The following is a 24,946-nucleotide window of genomic DNA, read 5'->3' on the forward strand; positions in this document are numbered from 1 at the left end:
ATTCAATTTAGAACCCCCCTCCCCCCCAGTTCCATTGTTTTGTAAGATAAGTAACGACTTACTAATTAGAACTCTTTGAGGGAATGATCTCTATTTTCCTTTATTACTTTTTTGTTATGAGAATTTAGGATTTTAATTTGGGTGTAGATGACAACACTACCAATGGATAAGACTTATTCTTTGAGCACGTAATGGTTGTTCAGTCTCTTGATCAGAAAAAAATATATTTCGTCCTTAAGAAAAAGATGAAAAGATACTTGGTCATGAAGTACTATATCTCAATATCATTGGTGCCCTATTATATTTAACCCAATGCACTAGGCTAAATAAATCCTTTATAGTAAATTTATTGGCTCGATTTAACACTATATCAACCTGTCACCATTGGAACGAAATTAAGCGTATACTTTATTAGCTATGTGGAACTAAAGACTTGAAACTATTCTATTTTGTCAAATCCCTTAAAAATTTTAGTTTGGTTGAATATATAGATATCGTTATCTTTTTTACCCTCATAAGACTTGCTCACAAGCAAGATATGTTTTCACTTATAATGATATATGAATATCATGATGCTCCACCAAATAGACCTTGGTTGTAACATTTTAAAATTATTCAGAGATTCCAACCTTCCATGAAGCGAGCTGAAAATGAATATAGTTACAATCTGTCATTTATCACATCCAGAATACATGTAGTCTTCTTCCATAGCAAACACTTCTTTCATGCTATATGAAGACAATGCAGTATGTATTGTCCAAATTAGAGGATGATACATTAAAAGAGATAAAACCAAATATATCACATCGAAGTTCTTTTACACTCATGAGTTCCAACAAAATTGAAAAATTGATGTTAAGCGAATGTGATATAATGATAACTTTACAGATTTATTCACCAAAATATTATCGATATCAATATTTAAAAAGTTAATATATAATATTGGTATGTGGTGGCTTAATAATCAACCAAAAGTCAGAGTATAACACTGGATTGTTTTTAATAAGATTAATGTAGTTATTTGTTTTTGATAAAAATACAAAGAGGAATGTTATAAAACTGTGGAGTTCCGCCTAGCGAAGAAAGCTTGGACTGCAACATTTGTTGCCTTGGGCGGCACAATTAATCCTTAGGCGGTGCATCTATTACTCCTATGAATGCCCCTACTCGTTCTTTACATGGTGCACACATCCCTTCTTCATTTGATGCAAATAAACACAACCTTCACTTGTTTTTCTCAATTTTTTATGTTTCATCTTTCTACTTTCACTTTTCAATTTTTGTCTAATTATATTTACAGTAGATTCCAAATATAGCCATTAAATATAATTTATCAAAGTTTATATATATAATATTATTATATTATTATACACATAATATAAAATTTAAGATTTTTAGGGAAATTTCATATTGGCTCTAAAAGTTTGTAATGATAACACATATGCACTAACACTAATTAAAAAGAAAAACCCTAAAGTTTATATAAAGTTTCAGCTATAATTACAATTGCAATAGTTAACATATAGAGTCCCTAAAATTGTTTAACAAGGCATGGCGTGATCATAAATTATAGAAGTATGGAGAAGAAGCGTATTATAATTAATTGATTACACTATAAGTAGAGGTGTGTACGGTTGGATTTGATGTAGTTTGAGAGTTTTTTTCAAACCGAATTGAAAAAAATATGGTTTGGTCTAGTTTATATTACAGTTTAAACCATAATTATTAATATTCTAAAATATAATTTTACGATATGATATGATACAATATAGATGAAAAATGACATGTATCATAAGATTTATCAAATTAATATGATACATTAAACGTATCATACAATATAATATGTACCCTATGATTTGATATATATTACCGATATGAATCGATACACTTTTTTAGAGAAAATGATAGTGTAGGTTTATATGAAAATTTTTAATATGTTAAGGGTGTTTGTAATATTTTTCAAAATAATGATGTGTAAATTATAATTTTTATTATTTTATTAATATTTAATATTTTATTTTTTAAAAAATGTAACATACGATATGATACACAATACTTATATAAAAAATTAGGTTTTTAATACACAATTCAACTACTATGGTTTGACGTTGAACCTTTTAAAATAATTCATTTTTAAATATATATATCATTTAATAAAATGAATTTAATTATATTTTTCAAAAATATAATATAAACATATAAAATAAATGTGAAATATATACACAATATATATGTAATGAAAATGATAGAATAAATATGAAAAAAAAAATTATACATTTAATTACTTAGTTGAAAATTCTGTCAAACATAGTTTTTTATTTTTTATATATATTAATTACGGTCTATGATTTTTTTCTTCTACTTTTCTAACTACAGGAAACAATCGAATTCGGTTTTATGGTTTTGGCTGTGAGATTCATTACTTGTTTTTATGGCTTTAATTCACTAATGAAACTATATTATCATTTGTTTCCTTTCTATGCATTATGAAATATTAAAAATTTTGGAAATTATTTTAATAATTCTAGTTCTTTGGCTTATTATCAAACACCATCTAATAGTGTGATTAAAGTGTTATATATGGGTCTTGAGTAACATAATTTTTAAGTTTGTCCAATTACAAATTCAGTGTGTTGGACACTGTTGTTAAGAGCTAGATTTCACAGATACTTTTGGATGTGGGACTAATGTCTCTACCAAGTAAAAGAATAGTTTAAGAAAGAATGGTGGTTGCATACGCCATGATTTGTTTAAATGCTCAGCAACTATTATATGCTTGCCATGTTGATGATGCATTAGTGCTAAACAAATTTCTAATGTAACCTTTTGCAAGCTGGACAACATTATTAATTTCCATGGTTCTTACAGAATCCCAATAACACATGATTGTAAACACACTGTTATGTCATTTTATACCACTAACGATTTGAATACATGTACACTTTGTGTTCTCAACCTTAAATTTTGAGAGTTTCATTATTTATCTATGTTTTGAAACTTGATTGTTATTCCTTGTCTAACTAATTTCACTATTTGGTTATGCAATTGGTTAATTAGAATTATAAATGGATGCTTCAAAAAGTTATTTTGAATCTTTATTTCACATGAAAGTTAGCTTAAGAGATAATTTTTGTTTGTTTTGTGACTTTTGTCTTACTTAATTCAATTTTTCTATATGTAGATTTTAACAAATATGGCGTGAAAAAAAAGATAGAATTTGGGAGCATGTCGAAGAGCTTGAGGGAAAGTGAAAATGTAAATTTGTAAACAATTTTTTAGTGGTGGGCCTTCAAGAATTAAAGCACACTCGTTTGGAATAACTAGTTGTGATATTGATATTTGTGGTAAAGTCAATCTTGAGACACAAGCATATGCATTCTTAGCTATATCTGGAGGTAACAAAATATCAAAAATTTCAACTAGTTCTACTTCTACTTTAAACTCTAATGTTCATGAGAAGAAATCAAATCCACCAACTTCTACAGAAGGTCAAAGACATCAAAGTCAAGCACCCTTACTACAAATGAATAAGAAAAATGATAAGGAGTTTGTTGATAAAATGCTTACTAAGCATTTTATGGTGAACAATATTGCTTTTAATATTGTTCAAACTAGTGATTTTGGTGATTTTGTAAAGGCAGTGGCTAAATATGGTGCAACATACAAGCTTCCATCTTATTCAACTCTTTGAGCTAAATTAATTCTAGAATTTAGGAAAAGTGTTGATGAGTATGTTGTTATGATGAAATGTCCTTGGGTGACATTTGATTCCACCATAAAGTTTGATATACTGACTGATTTGAGATATCAATCTTTCATTAATCTTGTTGCATATTCATCTAGTAATGGAGTATTTTTGAAATCATTAGATGTTTCCCGAGAAAGAAAAACTAGGATTTATCTAAAAGATATTATTTCCTCAATGATTGAATCAGTTAGCTAGGAAAATGTTGTACAATTCATAATTAACAATGGTAGCAATTTCACATTTGGGGGTGACATGCTCATTAGCATGTATCCTCATATGTATAAGATGAGGTGTGTTGCTCATGAAATCCAACTTCTATTAAAAGACATATATGATGAAGTTGATTCGATGAAAGTTGCCACCAATAAAGCAAGATTGATAGTTATGTTCATGACACGGTACACAGTTCTTCATGCAACAATGAAAGAGTTCACCAAAGATAGACAATTGAGACAACCTTGTAGCACAAGATTCACATCAAACTTTTTAATGCTTCAATCTTTGTCGGATTTGGAGGATGAACTTCACCTCGTTGTTGCTTCATTTGAATGGAGAGGTTTTGATTATTGTAAAACTAACTCAGGTAAAAGGGCACTAAAATTGTTCAAAGTGTTTATTGGGTTAGAGGAAAGGATGTTACAAATATTTTTGAGCCATTGATTCAAGTTTTCGTTTAGTTGATGGTCTTGGATCTACTGCTAGTTATTTATATGAAGCAATGATGAGAACAAAAGTTTTAATTAAGAAATGATTTAATGGTGATGCAAACAAGTATGGACATATTTAGAAATTATTTGAGAATCGTCAGATCGATAAAATCATTCATCCGATACATGCTATAACTACCTTTCTTAATCCATCATACTTTTTTTTTTGAAAATTTTAAAGAGGACAGGGAGATGAAAGATGACATCAATTACATTCATGTATACTTCCTTTTAGTATAAGAAAAGTTTCCATTTATGAGAGAGGTTCAATTGTATTGTAGTAGGCCACTTACATTATTTACTTTAATAGCAAAAATGATGTTAGCAACAAGTCATCCTCGTAAGTTTTTTTGTTACATTGCTTCTCTCTTTATATTTAAAGAAGGTTTTTATGTCATTTGCAGTAGTATGGTGGGATTACAATGGAGATGATCTTCCTTGATGAAGAAGTATGTTGTTCGAATTTTAAGTCAACCTTGTAGTGCTTCATTATGTGAGAGAAATTGGAGTGCCTTTGAAGTTGCTCAAACAAAAAAAAAAGGAATAGATTGCCACATGAAATGCTAGACACACTAGTGTATGTAAGGATGAACATAATGATGATGAATAAGTTCACTTCCACGATGACTTGTGATTTGGAACCAATAGATCTTGATAATTTAGGGAACTTCAAGACTATGAAGAAATTCATGTAGGTGAAGATTCTAATTCTACACCAACCACTAATGATTTCATTTTATGATGACCTTTCTTGGTTGATGGTGCTCCTTTTTGAGTTTTTATTGTTTGTTTATATATATTTCTTGTTATGGACTACAATTTGAATATTGACTATGCTATAATTTGAATCTTGGTTCTATTATATGTTTGAAACCCTCGTTTGATTATGAGTTTGTAGTTTGAATCGTATCTATTTTATGTGTTCGTAATTTGAATCTTTTTTATATTATGTGTGTTAGAGAGTTGAGACTATAATTGAATCTTGTTTATATTATGCCTATATACAATTTTTGTCAAAAAGACTTGGTTTTGCTCTCTATTATTTAGTATTTTCTTTGTTGATAACTTGATATCTTCCCTTGTTTTATTCTGAAGGTTCTATATATGGAGGATTTTGATCGTAATGTTGTCTTTTGGTATAACGAACTCTTCATTAAGACTCTTGAGACAGTAATTTAAAATTTGATTATCACTATATTATATTAAGTTTAATAGTTAATTAAATACTTTATATTTAAATTGTTATATTGATTTTTATTAGAAGATTCATAAAAAATATTAAAATTATTATTAATAGTGCAGTATTTTTAAAAATGCATTATTGATAATATGTCATATTAAACTCTTATATACACGTTCCGTACTTTTTTCGTATGTAAATTTTAGATACATTTTTTATAAATGTATTTTTTACTATTCACCATATCATATCCATATAATTCTCATATTGTTTTTTTTCTTGTTTTCGTATTTACTAACTAGAATTAAAACTTAAAAATTCTTGCCACAAAAACATTAACCTTGACAAATATATTAGTAGTTTAGCTACATGACCACTAAATTTGAAAATTATTTGCTATAGATACAATGAATTCATAGTATAACATTAAATTATCCGCTATAGACATACTGAAGTCATATCTATTTATGAAATTCATTTGTTATAACGAAATACTAAAATCACTTGCTATAAATACTTTTAATGTATAGCTAGATATGAAAATTATTTGCTATAGGAGGCATTAATTTATAATAAGAATTTGCAATTTATTGTTTTGGATATAAATTATTGTAAAAAGTATAATAATAATTTTTTATATTAAATGGATAATATGATGTAAAAGGAAAAGTTTAATATAAAATTCATAAATTAATAAAAGTACATTTTAAATCAAATAATCGTCAAATACTTTAAAAATAAAGTCTTTTATCGTACTAATTTTAAATATTTTCAACTAATTTTTTAGAAAACAACCTTTTTAAATCGGTTAAAAGATTTATTCTTACTTTAAGTTTAATATTTTTTCAGTCTTTTATTTATTAACTATTAAAATTTTAAACATTATATCTACCAAAAATTAACTTTAACATTTTATATTAGCAAGAAAGGCGCTTAAGTAAAATCCTCCATTTCTTTTAAATATTTAAAAACGAATAAAAAATCGTTTTTTTCAAATTAAAAAACAAATTCTTTCAAGAATGATTGCTGAAGTGTGTCGGAAAAATTTAATGCAAATGAATAAAGAATTCTTTTTTTCAAATTAAAAATCGAATTCCTTCCCAGCCTTTTCTTTGTTGCCCCTCGGTAGACTGAGTCTACTTAACGAACTGGCGGGACGCAGAGATCGATTTATCAATATGAATCTCGAGAGTGGATGGTTGACTGCCTTCCCCTTGTCCTGGAGGCTCTCCGGCGGGGGAGAGGCTTGCTATTGTAACCTTTTCTCCCGGTGTATGTGAAATGGAGAAGAGTGACGAACCCATTTTTGTTAATGGCAGACAATATATAAAGCCTGTGTTTTGACGATTTTTGCTGATTCATTCGACCAGTTTTTTTAATTTCGTTGGGTGTAGCAAAAAATTAATCAACAATCAAGCAGAGCTCTTACTTTCCTTACGCCATAACTATTTCAGGATGAAGATTTAACTGGTGATATTTCTGGTCTTGGTCCTTTCGAATTGGGGGCTTTGCAAGACTAAGAGTACAAGTTCATGAGCAAGTATGTTAAGGTGGGAACCATCAAGAGCTCTGTTCCTATTGCCGATGAAACCTCCACCGGTGAATCCACAGAAACTAAAGAAGGCGATGCTGCTAAGCCTGTTGAAGATGGTCTTTCGGAAAAAGCCGCGGAACCCCCATCTGGTAGTGATGCTGTGAAGGATTGATTGTTGGTTCAATAGCAGAAATAAAGGATTTGACTTATTTGCACTTCTTATTATCCGGAAATGTTATAGTTACCTTTTTAATTGACTGAGTGTTTGAGTTTTTAATAGTTTATGAGCGGAAAGTTTGGGAAACATCAACTTTGGTGGAAATAAATTTTTGGGCTTTTAAATCGTTTAAGAGTTTCTACTAAACTACAATACTATTAAAAAATTATAAATTATATAAATAAATTATAATATATAAATATGTTACGTAACCATCGCATATATGACTTTAGTCTAAGAGATGAATGACTTACATAGCAAATATACAATTTTCAAAAGAACTTACAACTCCATTCAAAGAAACTTATGTTATTTGTTGAAGAGTGTTGACCTTGAATTGCAAGCATCATCATAATTTCTCTTCCCATCATTAATTCATCTCTGCTGTGTTTTTTCATCCATTTGCTTTTATTTCATCTACTCTCTCATTTGCTTCCTCCACCCTTTCAATATATGAAATCTAACGTTAGCAGCAGAAGAATAATATTAATTACTATAAGAAAATATCTTTGCCTGTAAATTATTAAAATATGATGTAAACTTCAAGAATAAGAAGCATTGTCATGAATCAAGAGAAAGAAACAAAAAATCTATCTATGAAATTGCAAAAGTCTTCAGAAAAAAACATTTTTTATTTGATTATGAACACTATAAATAGGTTATTCCTCTCTTATTTGTAACATATCCAAAACCGAACATTTCTTTTGTAATTTAAGAGTGCTTTAATCAAGCTTCTGTGCTCTATTTAAATTAATAGAAATTTCTATTTTTATAAACTCTAGTATAAAATTTGTATCATACTTTTTTCCTAACACAAATAAATAACATAACAGTAGGAAAATAATATTAACAACAAAAATTTAACACTGACAACAGATAATTGCAGAAAATATATCATAGGCACAAGAAGAAATATAAAACCAAAAATAAAAATCACTCCCTTACTAAGAAGCACGGAAACGCATAGCAGTGTGCGTTTCCACGAATCCGAAACGTTTCGGTTTCCGAAACGGCCCGAAACTGGTACGAAACGTTTCGGGGCCGTTTCGGTAATTTTAAATAAAAAGGAAACGCGTTTCTTTACCAGAAACAGTTTCCTATGCTCCGTTTTTTTCCATTGCAGAAAAGAGAAGAATTTTTGTCTTCTTGTTTTGAAACACTTGTCTGCTGATTTAAACCTTTTATTATTTTTAGGGGCCAAGTGCCCACCGGAAGGAAGATTCTGAGGCGGGCTTCTTACATCTTGGTACACTTACCTTCCCCCAGGAATTATTAGTAACTCCCCTTTCATCGAAAGCCACTGCTCAATCTTCCTTTTCTGATTGATTGAAAAAGGAAACACAAGCAAAAACTTTTCAGGGACAAGAAGCAAATATGGAATTGGGTAAAATTTCATGTGATTCTGAAAATAAATAACAAAAATAGTTTCTTATGCGGAATAGTCTTCTGAGCGTCTTCTCTTCTTTGCTGTCAATCTCCTGGGCGTCTTCTTCCTCTCTGAACAGTGGCTGGAAGAAAGAAAACTCTGTGAAAAAAGTGTGCGTTCCTCTGGGTCGGTTCGTCCTGATGTCACAGAGTTTTCTGGAACTGGGTCCTGATGTCACAGAGTTTTCCAGGAACGGAAACTGCTGGGACTAGAACTATTTGGCTGTGACATCAGGACGAACGACCCAGAGGAAGTGTGCGTTTTACTGTATTTTTTATAAAAATTTTATATTTATAAAAAACCCTATATTTTTTATATTTACACGTTTCCCCACGTTTCCGTTTCCTTTTTTTTTTAAGGAAATACGTTTCCACGTTTCCGTTTTCACGTTTCGGCGTTTCCACGTTTCCGTTTCCGTGCTACCTAGCTCCCTTATATCAAATATCTTCAAGATAGTTTTAAGTCGAGATACCCAAAGTTATGCTTAAGTAATTTAGATCAAACCTATGTGCAGTGAAAGCAATCCATTGGTCATCATTAACGGCTGACTTGTTCAAAAACACTTTGATTCAGCCTTCTATCATTCAAGCATATAGACTGAACAATATCTACAAGCATTCAAGCAACAAAGTTCATCATCACGGGGCTGTCCTACAGCCAATATAGTCAACCAATATTAGATTAATAAACTTCTGTCTGTTGTCATCCAGAGAAGGAGTATCTCTGGTCAATTTTACGTCTTTTTCTTTTTTGATTGGCAGTATGATTTCTTCATACCAGCATAAAAAGCATCAACCCCACCATCCTCGTAAATCTTTCTGATTGTAACATTTAAACTAGGAAATATGTCACGACTCAGAGTCAATTGACCCTGCAACATATTTCAAGAAAATAATCAGTTTCATAGCACAAAATTCCAATTGAAGAATCACCTAATAGTAAAGTCAAAAATAGTGAGAATGTATACCCAAGAGAGACTTTGAGATTGATACTTAGTTTGCCTGTTGAAGAAAACATAAAATAAAATTCGTGAGGAAGAAGAAGTGTTAGGGTTTTATGTTTTCAAATATTTGTAAAAGAGTTTTGTGAGGATTTTGAACGGTAGTAATGGATTTGAGAAGGGAAAAAAAAAGGAATACGCTTTTCAAATTCCCATCCAAATTGAAAACATGCCATTTGTTATCCCAAAAATTAATTGATTTATATTTTTTAAAAAATAAAAATGTAGTATTAATAAATTTACAAACGCACAGGCAGATTAATAACCAAACAGAAAGAACAAAAAATCATATTTTTCAATGAAATTTATCATAATCAAGAAATGTCAAAACTATTTCATATTTTACATTATTTGAAATCCAATATAAAATACTTTATAGTGATTAAATTCATAATCATAGGGTCCAAAACAATGAACCATGCATTTTTTTTAAAGAATTTTGGTTTTTTTCTAAATAAAAAACCAAAATTCTAATTAAATATTAATCCTGGCCCCTCATCATCATCAAGAGAGAAGCATTATTTCAAGAAATGATTTCTATTATTTTTTTCCTTTTATTTTAACCTTGAATATTAAAGTCCTCGTTTGTCTTGGTAACAAATAATATAAACAAAATCATATTAATAGGTTGCCATAATTAATTACTAGCTTTTATGACTTACCATGTGGTGAAAAATCTTCTTTTGATGAAAGAGCTTTTCAACTAGACAACTCTGAAATAGATCCTCGAATTACAAATTTGTTTGAAAATGATGGTGGCTTATTAAGCTGGAAAAGATATATTATAAGTGATTTTAGTAGTACAATTGATGATAATGTTGATAGTATTGATGATGAAGAGAGAGATGTTGAAGACTTTGATGATGAAGATTTACTCATAGATAGATTGTTTATTAGATCTTTCTAGTTTGGATTACCGTACGACTTGAGTTCAATCTCCTTATTTTACAAATTATGTTTTCTGTTTTAAATCAATTTATGGTTGGAGTTCAATTAATTTTCTTTGAAAATTATAATTAGTGAAGTGAGAGTAGGTTTTTTCCCTAGCATCTCGAACCATATAACCTTGGATGTGCTTGGAAATACCTATCGGTTTGAGATAGATATAATAATGTATAAGAAATTGGACAACACACACATATTTTTCATGGATATGAACGAGATGATATTCTTGATCAATCGAATTATATAAATTAAGAATCTAGATAAAATCAGTATTTATGAGAATCAAAATTATATCATTTATAGTTACAAAATTAATAATGGAATAATTTTTTCCTCCAATATGCTTCCCTCAAGATGGATCTTTAGAGTAGATTTCAATTTTGGTCTTGAGTGTGAGGAAACATGAGCATGGAAGAAGTTTGATAAGTGCATTAGCTTGTTGATCTTTGGTGGAAACATGAGCTACCCTTCGAGCACCATTATGAACTTGATATCAAATATAGTGAAAATTGATACCAACATCTTTCATACAAGAACGAAGCACCAGATTGGAGCAAAGATATGTCACACCAATATTAACATGAATAAATCACAAGAGAGGTGCGGACATTGATACCAAGTTCACTGAGAAGGGAACAAACCCAACTTAACTCTTAGGTGACTAATATTTTAACTTTGAAGTGGATACCAATTAAAAAAAGAAACTAATTCAAAGATAAACAACACTACAACCATCAATCTAGTTAATATGATTATCAATAACAAGTTAAGACATTACTAATGTCTTTCATCGACATAAAATTATTCATAAGCATGATTATTTATAATGAAATCAACACTCAAGTGATCACAAAATGTGTTATTTCTCTATCAGTCTTTTTTAAGATTTCTTTTCAACTTTTATATTTCAAAAGAAAGAAGAGAAATTCATCATTTTTAATGAAGTTAGTGACTTTAAATAAAGTTCGTATGTTTCTCTTACTCAAGATATCACAAAATATATACATACATCTATCATACTCAAGAGAAACCATGAATATATAAATAAGATCATGATCAAGAAAAGTGTTAACAAATTATAATATAAAAGTCTCACTAACCTTAAATATAAAAAACCTCTAAACATCCTCATGTTTTCAACATGATTTTAAGGGCTACATGTCTTAATCTTTTAGTTAAGGGCTTAATCTATATCAAATATGTATTTATCTACTTTACTCTAATGTCCCATTTTTTTTATGAGGTTCCCGACTATAAACTACTGTCTTTATCTACTGATGATCCTATATACAATTGCATTGTTATCGTAGTAGATCAACAACAAGCAATTCAAAAATGTAATACTTCAACCATACAACTTGAGAATTTGCTTCATAATGAGCTACAAATTTAATGCCCATGGTTAAGGATGCCAATAATGACTACTTAACACTGTTCCAATATATGGCCCATTTTTGTGAGTATAATATTATATTTGAAAATGGATTTCAAATCATTTACATATCACCTTAAGATCATTTCATATCATTACCTTAATTGCAACTGAATAATCTACACCTAAATTTAAGAGCTATCAATTAAGAACTTCAAATATAAAAGTTGTATTAGGTCTCATGTATACCTTTGCATTCATTAAGCTTTCAATTACACTAGCCTGAGGAACATTTCCAAAGAATCCCTTTTAGACAATATTTAATGCTAAACTTATTTTATTTCACAATAGACATATATATCATTGTATTGCAATTATGTATTTTGAGCCTTTTAAGCAAACATTCCATGTATGCTTTTTGAGTTAAGTTAAAAGTTCATGAGCTTTGTCATAGTGGATCTCAACACTAGGAACATATAATGTATTTGTAAAAGCCTTCACATCAAAAGTCTTGGATAGAAATAGCTTGATCTCATGAACTAGATTCATATCATTGCTATCAACATAAATAACCATACCATGAAGATAAATTTGCTTTCACTAATCTTCATATACCTATATTGGTTCAATTTCTTTTCTATGAAACCATTTAAAATTGAAATGTCATTAAAATTGAGATACCATTGTCAAAAAGTTTGTTTCAAACCATAAATAAATTTATTTGGTTTGTATACCAAAAGCTCATTTTCTTATGCTTTAAATAAAACTAATTGCACCATGTAGACTCTCCTACTAAGAATTTCATTCAAAAAGGTGATTTTGACATCAATTTGGTGAATCTCTGAACCAAATGAGTTGTCTATGCCATTAGGATTCTAATGATCTTCAATAAAGACTTGAGAGAATGTTTCATTGAAATTAATGTATCCTCTCTTAGTGAAGTTCTTTCCAATCTATCTTGTCTTATATTATTTGTTCTAGCTTTCAAGTCTCTTTTGATATTGTAAACTCATTCGCAGCCTATAGGTTTATGGTCGTCAAGTAGTTCACAAGATCTAATTCCTCATTATCAACCATGAAGTTTATCTTTTCTTCTATGAAATTAAATTTCTTGTCTGATTGAGAACTCATGATAGCTTTATAATGGACCGTTGAATTATACAATCTTACTAATATTAATCCTCGTTACTAAGATATACATTGTAATACTTAGTTATAGTAAATCATCATCCTCTAATAGATATTCTCATTAGAGTTTCTATACTTACATCATTTGTAGTTGGCTCATCTATTATGAGACTAGCTATAAGTTCTTTAATAGAAATATCCTTTATAGGGATCTTAGGTTTTATGGGATTTTATAAGCCATATTGACTTCCTTTGTTAATTCAGCCATAACACCATCATAACTTATGGATAAAAGAAAAATCAAATAGATCACCTTCACCTTCCTTCGAAGGTGGAAGGATATCACCCTTTATAGTGTTAAAATATGAGAACTTTGTTTCATTATAGACAATTACTCTAGTATCTTAATTGAGGCAGTACATACTATTTCTGTTGGAATTCTCTGAATGACTAATGAGGCGTAATAAACTAATCTTGGCTCTAGTCTCTATCAATAGGATTACAAATCCTTGCTTATATTAGCATCCATAAAATCAAAATGCCTAAACTTGAGTTTTCTTCATGCCCAAAACTTAGAAGAAATCTTTGGTATAAATTTACATGGAATTCTCTTCAATTTATACTACACCATTTAGATTACTTTACCCCAGTGATACTTATTTTGCTTCGCATCATATCTTTAAGGTTACATCTAGTTTTTTGGCTACACCATTTGGAGTTCCAAAATCTTGAAAATTTGGCAAAATATACATTATGTCTATATTGCTAACAGTTAGAGTTGGTGTTCTAGAGCCAAACAATTAGTATATCTATGTAATTGTCATCTCATGATGTACTTATTTTGTTATTAATAAAAGGCATGGTTTCATTTGTTAATTATAATTTTTGTGTGTGTGTGTAAATGATGAATACCCTTAGATTGGTGGAACTATAATGAGAAGAAGATCAATGAGTTTTTTGATCGTCAGAACCCTATGATCACATTAGGTGCCTAATCTAAAAATGTTTCTAGCCTCAATATTATCCTAACCTAGGACACATATAATACATTAAGACTATGGGTGTTAACCTAATGTAACACATGAGTTTATGTTAAAGGCATGTACACAAAATAGACCCAACAAGAGGATTCCACATAGATTATAACCTTAGTGTTTGTAGAATGAATCCTTTAATGGATGGTGATGCATATGATCCTTAGACTTTAGATCACCAGAATATCTTGTACACCAAATGACTTAGTTTGAAACTAGCCCAACGTAACCTTTTTAAAGTGTTTTCAAGACAGTGGTAATCGGCTATATTAAGAAATTTAGCAAGACTATAGTGGATCAATAAAGGATTATCATTCCCAAGTATGAGAAAAAGATATTTTGTAGCGTTATTTGAATAACAATTATGACCAATGAAATTTACTGTCACCGTGTGGATATAAGTTGAAGCCCGAATTCAATTATACCTAGTCATTGTTTAAGAAGAAAAGTCAATAAGTCAAGGCTACTGAAGTAGACATTGTTTCTATGTCTCAACCTTAATGAGATATCAGTATGATAAGGGACTCAACTACATAGGTACTATACCATTGAAAGGTTATATCAGTTAACACTAATTTTTGGTATATTGGGTGGCCATAGTATCTTGCTAGAGACTGCTTATGGTCTGATTAATTGAGAATTAATCACAAATATTATTCACTGCCAATATACTAAGAAACTTATGGTCACACAAATAAGAGGTTATTTTCTACGACTTAAATTATTGGGGTGTTAAGCACAAAAGAATGAATCACCAAGGGTTGAGGATTCGAAACTCTGAGAAATTATGTTTAAGAATATTTAGAAATAAATATTATAAACATAATTAAGGCCATGTAATATTAAGCCCAATTAATCAAATTAATGGATTTGGCTAATTATGAAAATACCAATAAAACTTGGAGTGAAGTATATAATGGGTTATTTAGGGTATGCTATAAATTCATATTGTTCTCATCAACCTAAAAGTAGAGAAAAATTGAGAATCACCCTCCTTCTTAGTCGCCATTCTCTCCATTTCCTTTGAAGATATTTCTCTCAAAATTTCTTCATTAACCCTATGGTCTACTCATTCAATCATCATAGGTTAGCACCTATGAGTCTCCTATGTGGGTGAGTAATGCCTTTGTATGGACTAAAAAGGCCTTGCAGAGTTTACAAATGAAGCGTTTACAATTTAGATGGTTTGGGGTGAATTCAAAAAGAATGAGCTTCCAAATGCAAGTATGAAGGTTTCTAACCTTCTTATATTGCATCTATAATTATCCCTTGATCCTAGGATTGGGATTCTCATGTTTGTGAATATTTTTTGCTTCTATTTTGCTTTGTATTGCATGAGAAAACCCTACCCTAACTCAAACTTCTCACATCATTTTCAAACCTTCCCACATGGCATCACACCACATTCATATGTTCTCATGTGCCTCCAAGTGCTTTCACACACTTTCACATTATGAATAAGATAAAATTATATATTTTATAATTTATTTAATTATTGTTTATTAATTTGTATTATAATGATTTATTTTTTATTTTTTCATACGATAGAATTTACTAATAGAAGTGAATAATAGGTGAAAAATTGGACTTAAAATATATGAATTTGTCATCCCATCAAACCAAATAGTCATTTAACCTTTAAAAAGACATTAAAAGGATAAGTTAAGTTATTAGAACATGATATGCTCTAGATTTTGTATTGAAACATATGAAAAACTAAAAATTCATATAAAGACGAAGATAACTATTATCGTTTCTCTAGAATTTCAAATCTTTTTTGTTTTTCTCACCTGTTATAATTATTCAAATCCCCACACTAACGCTTCTAATACTATATATTGGACCCAGTAATCTGTTATGTATGTCTCCTATAAAAAGTTTGACTTCTTAATAATAGGCAACTGTATACCACGTATTAATCTATTTTGTATGCCTCCTAAAAAAGGTTTGACTTATTAATAATAAACAATAAATGTATCCACGTCTGAATTTTCAATTGAAGAAATAATAAAATTAAGTGTATATATTTTTTATATATAATTTATGTATTATTATATAGTTGAATAATTTTAAATTAAAAATATAATTATATTTAATCATAATTGTATATAAAAAATATATTTATATAACATTGTTTTAAAAAAAAAACAAAAAATGATATTGTGTTATTATTAATTGGGAGTAAAAGGATCTTATATGTATTGCTAGATCATAGTTCAGATAATTTTTAAATTATGATTCAAGAACTCAACAGGATATTGTTACCTGTAACACTTTAAACTTACCATCTTGCATGCTAACATAATATGGATTAGGATTCTCTCCTTATTACATGCTGATATATAAGGGATAAGGATTCTCTCCATATACACTCAACAAATCAAAATACAAAATATTATGTGTATCAATATTTGATACATCATTATATGATAAATATTATTTTATTTTAAATTCAATATCAAATTATACAACGACCCTTAATTGAGAATCATATATACACCTTTATCAATTGAGAGTTGTATTCCATATACCAGTTTGTGTATCCCTAATAATTAATTCTCATTGACCATATCCTATAGGAGTCATTGAATTAATAGCAATAAGTCCTGTTTGAAGAAACTCAGTACCAAACATCTCGAAACAGTACCTGGGGCGGGGGATTCAATTGATTGAGATTCAAATTTCATCTCAACTATCAACAGGTTTTGCCAGGGCATTTATAACAAGAACAATATTTGATTCCAAATTGAGTGTAATGCCCATTGTACCCTCTCCAAATTATAGTAATTCACCTGCTATTACTTTATCAAGACTATAAGTAGGACTGGTGCCATCACCTACTCGAAATACAGTACCAATATTTAAAATCTTTACTTATCTATTATATTGCCTAATACGTTCACGAATAATAATAGTAATTTCGTTAGCTTGAATTGTTACTATGACTATTTTTTATTTTTTTTTGGGAGAAAAACATAATCCCTACTGCAAAAGGACTAATCAATTATTTCTTTCAACACCTCAAACATGTCAATATTAGCACTAATGATACGTGAATGTAACTCTTTGTTCAAACAACTGTCTAGAGTTCCTAGAGCTCCTTGTAAAGCTTGTGGGAAAACCATTGTCGGATTTGATTAATTGCTCTTTGTTGTTCAAAGTGGATGGCCTCATTTTTGTAATTTTCTAATTTTTCCAAAGTTTTGGAAGTTGAATTAATCAAATTCAATTTTTCTTGTTTTATCTCAGAGTACCTATTCCCTCCAAACTGATTTTGCCTCCATTTTAACTTCTGAGAAATAGGCCCGGGCTTTTTTCTATTTCGTTAAATGGCTTTTTTCTACAGTTCTTTTGAATTTCAAATAGTAGTTAAGATTTTCAATTTTTTATTATTTAATAAATCACTTGATGAAAATAGATTATTATTTCATTCATCTCAAAATTTCCGTAATCTCTTCCAAACCAAACATGAATTTTTTGATTCATTTGGCTCTCACACTCAATCGCTTGAGCTATGTATGTGTAGTATATATATATATTACTGCAATGAGCCAATCGTCTTGCTCTCTTCTTTATTCATATTAAAAAATGTCGTGATGGATCAGTCAAATCAAGAGAAGAATATTCGGTCGACTCTTCCGAACAAACAAAAATGGGTAATTGTCAGCAAAGTTGTTTCCATTTTCCTAAAATCCAAAGAATTTTTCTTGGTCTAATATATAGGTCTTCAATTCAGTATAAAAATAGGTAAATCATCATTGATATCCAAATAAATGGTCATTATAAATACATATAATTTTATCAAAATTATAAAATGATGTTAATAAGAAAAATGAAAACAGAAAATAAATCCACAAATACTCATTAATGTGCATATTTCATCAGATTCTTGTAATATCATAAAAACTCATTTGAGATGAGGATTCTAATTCTATCATAACTTTATAATTCTCCCTTGATCTAAGTTTTTTCTTCAACAGAATACAAAACTTAGTAATCACAACTAAATTTCAAGAGCATTTTAGCTCTTCAATTTTGGCATGCATTTGAGTAATAGAATTGAGTGGATTACCTATTGACCACAGACTCATAATCCATTTATGGTATCTCTCTCTCATATTCTTGATGAAAGAAGCACTGAAAGAACTTGGAACAGCATGATTGTTCCTGAAACAATTGACATTTTCATCAAGTGAAGCATATAAGCACTTGTCATTCAAGAGAGTTAAGAAATATTGAACTTACTGTTTCTGATATACGCCTTTGATCTTTATTGCCTGAGCTGCTTCTGGTTTCATTCTTACTTTTCATCTTCTTCTGGCTTAATAATTTATTTAGCAGATTAATTTGTGAACCCTTGTACTGAAAATTGAAACCTGCTTCATTATTTTCTACTTTTCCAGGTTCCAAGTTGCTTGTAATCCTGTCAAGCATCGAATCATTTCTGAGCATAATCTTGTTCTTAGAATCCTGATGAACAACTTCAGGATTTTTATTGTTGGCTTCATTGTCATCTTGATTAAGCTGAGGATCATAACTTGAATACGACCTCGCTATATCTATCGAAAAGCACGAGTCACTGAATTGATAGCTTGTCAAAGTACTCTGGCCTGCAGATAGCAAACTTGAATGATCTAGATGTTCTAAATTTTCTCCAGGGTCCGGAGTTACAGCAGCAATATCTTGCTTTATTTGGAGGGCACCAGGCTTTTGCCTAATTCTTTCATTGATGCTCTGAGCTACTAACAGCATTAACTCATTGCTTTCGCTAATATAATCGATTTTTTGATTGGTTTTGATCAGAGATGATGCTGAAGAATATAAAATTTGCCTAGTCAAAGGGTCAGGAAATGGATCCAATTGATGGTGAATAGATTGTGCTTTTCTGTTGATAATAGCACAAACAAGATGTGTATCGAATTCGCACGAGTGACACCTATAGAGCCAGCCTTTATAGCCGGGTTCTTGGCACAAATCACATTTAAAGTCATATGGAAGTGAAAACTCAAGCTTCAGTGTGTGAGAATGGGAGTTAACTACAGTAGAAAGCGGCACTGCAGAGCATAAGATGTGGTAAAAAATCCCACATTCTTCACAAGTATAATAGAAACCAATCACTTGTTGTGCACAAGCCTTACACTTGAAGCTGCCTTTAGCCGATGAAGGCATTACCAGGAGGTTTAGATAGTGAGCAGGGTGACTGGGATGCCGCGTTTTTCGAGGCATATTATAGCACACTTGATGGAGAAAAAATGGGCAGACTTTACAGCAGTAGTAGTCCTTGCCACAAACAACTTTCAGATTGCATCCTGAACAAGTAAAGGCTCCGTCAACAGGCGAGTTGCTTCGCTCCATTGGATGATGGTGGCTGAAATGGCGTGCAGTCTCCTCTAGTTCCATCTAGTTTTCCTTTGAAATTAAGTTTTAGGTTGAAGAAAAATAGTTAGAATATCGTCGCCAGTAATTATTGGCTTAAAAGCTATTCAGTATGAGACAAATATGCCGGCAATACCTGGTATTCGTTTGTTGACTACAAGCCTATAGATTGTCACTTGAATGTATTTAAGCTCAGCTTCGTCTAATTCAAAAGTTACAATGCAATATAGTTAACATCAAAGGACAAGGCCGGCTCATTATAATATGCTAACTCAGAATAATTTTGATTGTCTTCAGCGTAGGAGAATTTTTTATAGAATTATTCCATAATCTGGTATTTCGTTTCTGTTATTTATCTGGAAATTAGTTGTCTTCTCTTTCGTGACAATTGGCAAACAAAACCAAAAATTAGTGTGGTCAAGTTTTCTCTAAACATCAATGTTTTCAAAAATTAACTTAAGATATGGGTATCAACAATTCTGAGTAGCTAAGTGAGATATTCCAAAGACTATATTTAGGACAAAATATAAACACTATGAGTTTATGGTGATGCCCTTTGGTTTGACAAATGCATTAATAGTTTTTATAGATCTAATGAATAGAGTGTTACAAGAGTATTCTGACAAATTCATCATAGTATTTATTAATAATATATTGGTGTGTTCCAAGATTATTTCGGCAAATTCATCGTGATGTTTATTAATGAAAATTGGCAAGCAAAACAAAAAATTAGTGTGGTCAAGTTTTCTCTAAACGTCATTGGGAATTTTTAAGCATGTGCTTAGACACTGTTAAAAATGGAGGGACAACAAACATTCAATGTGCCTTTGGCTTGAGTATTGTTTTATTAGAAAAATTAACATTAAGATAAATAATCAAAAAGATTACTTAGAATAAATTATTACTATATTTAATTAAAATTGATATATATATATATAAATGATTATTGTATTGGGTTGAATATAATAAAATAAAATTATAATATTATTTTATTTAAATTTCTTTGGGAATAATCATTTCAGAATATTTTACATATTATTTGTTATATTAATTAAAAATAAAGTTATTTTTATCTTAAAAATTAATAAGCAAAAATATAATTATAATAAAATTAAAATTCTTAAGTAATATTTTAATATTTTAAGCGGATGTGGTAATAAGATTACCTTTTATATTATATTGGTAATAGAAAATTACCGAAATTTTTTATTATCCAAAAAATAAATTAAATAATGTTAGTAATAAAAGATAAATTATTAAAATAATATTTCTATATTCCAACTAAACTCCCTTAGCGAATTGTTTGGGGACTTGGAATGAAATTTTTGGAGCTATGAGATTTCTCCCTCTAGAATAATAAATAGGAAAATTTTGTCTTTAATAAGATACCCCATGAGTTTAGATTAGACATTACTTCTTGAGGAGTTAAGTTTAATTAGTTAGGAACTAAGTTGGATGAGTATAAAAGTGTGAGGGAGTTAAGTTTGATTCGAGGGTATAAATGTAAAGAAAAGTCTTACCCATGGCTAGCTTTTAGTACTAGAGAGGTCTAATAACATATTTTAAGGTCCTATTAAGTGGTAAAAACATTTCCATCCAAAATTTCATCTCCAAATCCCCAGTTGAGGGGAGAGATCCGATTGCATCCAAAGTTCCATCCTGGAATTTCATTATCTTGTATTGGGTATGTGAGTGTGAGGGAAAACACCGCACGTGGGGTTTTCAAGTTTACTTTTTAAGACGGCCTAATGGCATTCTTTTATAGAAACATACAAAGAATTAATCGGGAAGGAAATAGGTTAAATTTTCTTAAACTGAAGAGAATTTTTGGCCTTTTGTATTTTAAAGACTTTACCTAAGGCATCAAAGCAATCGTTTAGGAGCTGTTCGGTTCTCAATAAATAAAATTTATTTTAATAATTTACCTTTTAATACTTACATTTTTGTTTGGTTTGTTAATAATAAAATATTATAATAATATTTTATTGCTAATAATAATGTGACAAGTAATATAGGTGATACTCTTTTATTACCAAAATAATAATCATGATTTTATTATAATTATATTTTTATTTATTATTTTTTTGACAAAAGTAACCTCATTTTAAATTAATATAATAAATAATATAAAAAATATTTTAAAATAATTATATCCAAAGACATTTAAGTGAAATAATATATTAGTATTTTTTATTACCTCTAACTAAACATAATAATTATTTATACCTACCAAATTTTATCAAATATGATATTTATACCCAATAATTTTTTAAGTAATTTATCTTCTAAGTAATCATTCAAATTTGATAATAAAATATTACTTAAACTAAATGTATCCTTGGAGAATTTGATTAATGAGCGCCCGAATAGCTTATTCTTTTACCTTATATGTTTCATAGCAACAAGAAAATGGTATTATTTTAGTTTATGTTTACCAAAAATAGCTGCTGGCACCCAAAAGTCATAAGTCGTAGATAAGAAATACGTGGAACCAATTTAATTCTATGTCAAGCTATGGACAATTGGCTTACCAAAAGAAAAAAAAAAAGACTATAGACAATTGAGTTTTTGTCTTAATTTGTACTCCCACTACTTGTCCAATATAGAACAAATGCATAGAAAGTTAGATCAGGTCTTGCTTTAGAAAGGTTATTATACACCCTAGTTCGAAGGGATCAATGGAGTTCAAACAATTTAGCCAACTGTTGAAGAAATGTTATATACTATCGAAGTTTGGTATTCTAGAGTCAGTCATTTTGACTATTGTTTTAATTAAATTATATACATTTGTATGACATGTATCATATTTATGAATTAATGAAAATAACATTTCTTCATCATTCCTTTCTATAAGTTTTATGTATAATATGAATGTTTTTATAATAGTAGAATTGTGACGAGGCTATCAATAAGTATCTTGATTGTAAGGATATTAAAATCACAATTGATAGTCATTCTAAAAACATATGTAGCCCTAGTATCATCCTGATTAAAGGTACAAAAAATATTGTAAGACTGTCATTATAGTAATAAAAGGATTCAATTACACAGTAACCAGATTATTGATAAGTTCCTGTTTTTCATTGACTTTTCATTATCTAGGTGGTCATGGTGTCTTGCTAGAGACCAATCATGGACTTTGAATAGATTGATGCACTATAAAAAAAGACTTTAGTGAGAAAAAAAGTACAAGAGGATATATATTTTATCATTATCAATACTATTATCAATAAATTATTTATGCTCTCATTAAAGCTTTTTATTTTTAACAATGGACTAATCAAATTTCCCACTAAAAAACTTACAAGTCCATCATGCTCTTGTGCTTCAAGCCCTCATGTTCTTCCTTGTGCTCTTGTGGCTGAGACTTTGAATTTTGTATTAGTATTTTCCTTATTGGCATCAGACGATAAGTGGAAAGTATGATATCCTTATGCGAAACAACACTTAGTTTCTTGTTTCATTTTCTCTTCAACATAATTTGGTTGGTTGTTTAGGGTTTACATGATTAAACGTCAAGCTAATGGGTTTGTTGAGTGGTATAAGACTTGTCCGGTTGCCAAGGGTTTTCATTAGTAGACTATATATGGATTTCAAAGATACATTTAGTCCTTTTGTCAATTTGACTACTATTGAGACCATTCTTGCTCTTAACACCACCATATATGGTTAGCCACTACGACAATATGTTGTCGAGAATGCTTTTATTCAAAGATATCTCACTGAAGAAGTGTTCATAAAATAACCTCCAATTTCACTAAACCCAACCGCTCATATCATGTTTGTTGTCTTGTTAAGGTAATTTATGACCTTAAACATACGTCTGTCTACGGTACCATCGGTTATGCTCCTTTTTACTTGATTATGGGTTTGTCAACAACCGATTTAATCCCTCATTGTTCATTTGTTATACCTTATCGTTAGTTATGATTTTATTTGTTTATGTGGATGATTTAGCTATGATTGGTTCTGATAAATTTATTATTATAACATGTGTATCTACTTTACGCTCTGTCGTTGCTTGTCTAGACTTGGGTTCACTCAATTTTGTCCTTGATATGGAAGTTGTTTGAAAGTCTACTACTTTGTATCTTTCATGGCATCACAATACCATTATATGGTAGATCTGCTACGATGCTTCCAACTTAACTCAGTTGCTCCTTTTGTTACACTTTTTGCTAATTAAAATACATCACCATCTATCAATGATGTCTCATTTTCTAATGTTCCACTTGATAGTAGCATAGTTAGTAGTCTTCAGTATCTCACCCTCATTTGGCCTTATATTACACTTGTTATAACTTAAGTTGCCAATGACTATTTGCTCCTACTCACTGACATATGTATAGTCAAATACTTTTTCAATATATTAAGGGCACTTTATTTCATGATTGTGTCTTTTATTGTGACTCTAACCTTTATCTCCAAGCTTATTTGGATGTTGATTAGGCTTTCAATGTTTCCATATGACGCTCTATCACTAGTGGTTTCATTTTTTTTTTTTTTGTAACCTTGTTTGTTGGTCTACTAAGAAACAAATTGTTGTGTCTTGATATAGTATGAAGTCTAAGTATCGTGTCTTCACTCATGTTGTTGTTAATGCTTAATGGTTCTCTTATCTTCTGTCTGAGCTTAGTATTCATCCTTATTCATCTCTACTTTTACTTTATGACAATTAGTCTGCTCTTTATATGACCATCAATCGTGTTTTTCATGCCCATACTTGCCATATTGACATCTATCCACACTTAGTTCTTAAGTTAGCTGCTCGTGAAGTTCTTTGTCTTAGATATGTTCCTGCAATCTCTCAACTTGTGAATATCTTTACCATCGCTAGTGTTTTCTTTTCTTGTGTCTCTGATTTTAGTTTCATAAGCTCCCGCTGCAGTTGTAGGAGAGTTAAAATAATATATATGATTTGGATTCTTGTGTATTGTTTGAGCAATATTATACGTACCCACTTTGAGTATAAAAATGGATACATACTCACATGTATCGTCACATGATCAAGTGTTACTTTATCTTTAATTTAAAATCACTCAATCACATGATAACACATATAAATGTGTATCTATTTTTGTACTTAAAATAAGTACGCATAGTTTTATTTATATATTTTCATCATTATTTTGAGTATAATCAATTATAATTAGTTGACTCTATTTTTGTAAGATTAGGAATGTTGTACTTGCATGTATTGTAAAACTTTTTATTAAATATTTCAATACACAATTCTACAGTTTGTAGTTATGGAGTTTGCGAAACTTAGGATATTAACT

General features: G+C 29.7%; 1 protein-coding gene across 1 annotated transcript; it reads right to left on the reverse strand.

Moving 5' to 3' along the window:
- Nucleotides 1-8,815: 8,815 nt before the first annotated feature.
- LOC123227887 lies at nucleotides 8,816-19,691 on the reverse strand. Its single transcript, XM_044653012.1, has 4 exons — nucleotides 18,537-19,691; nucleotides 9,590-9,683; nucleotides 9,362-9,420; nucleotides 8,816-8,980 (listed from the first exon to the last, which is right to left on the reverse strand). Exons 1-4 carry the CDS (start codon nucleotides 19,689-19,691, stop codon nucleotides 8,816-8,818), a joined length of 1,473 nt encoding a protein of 490 aa, XP_044508947.1.
- Nucleotides 19,692-24,946: the final 5,255 nt, after the last annotated feature.

This window comes from Mangifera indica, chromosome 10 (assembly GCF_011075055.1).
Source record: "Mangifera indica cultivar Alphonso chromosome 10, CATAS_Mindica_2.1, whole genome shotgun sequence".
In the NCBI taxonomy this organism is placed as follows: Eukaryota; Viridiplantae; Streptophyta; class Magnoliopsida; order Sapindales; family Anacardiaceae; genus Mangifera; species Mangifera indica.

What these genes read in the sequence shown, in the direction of transcription:
- LOC123227887 (XM_044653012.1), bottom strand. Translation starts at nt 19,691, where the DNA reads ATGGAACTAGAGGAGACTGCACGCCATTTCAGCCACCATCATCCAATG. An exon ending in AAAGGCGTATATCAGAAACA is followed by an intron (nt 9,684 to 18,536) that starts GTAAGTTCAATA and finishes AATATGTTGCAG; the next exon opens with GGTCAATTGACTCTGAGTCG. An exon ending in ATCAAAGTGTTTTTGAACAA is followed by an intron (nt 8,981 to 9,361) that starts GTCAGCCGTTAA and finishes CTGTGACATCAG; the next exon opens with GACCCAGTTCCAGAAAACTC.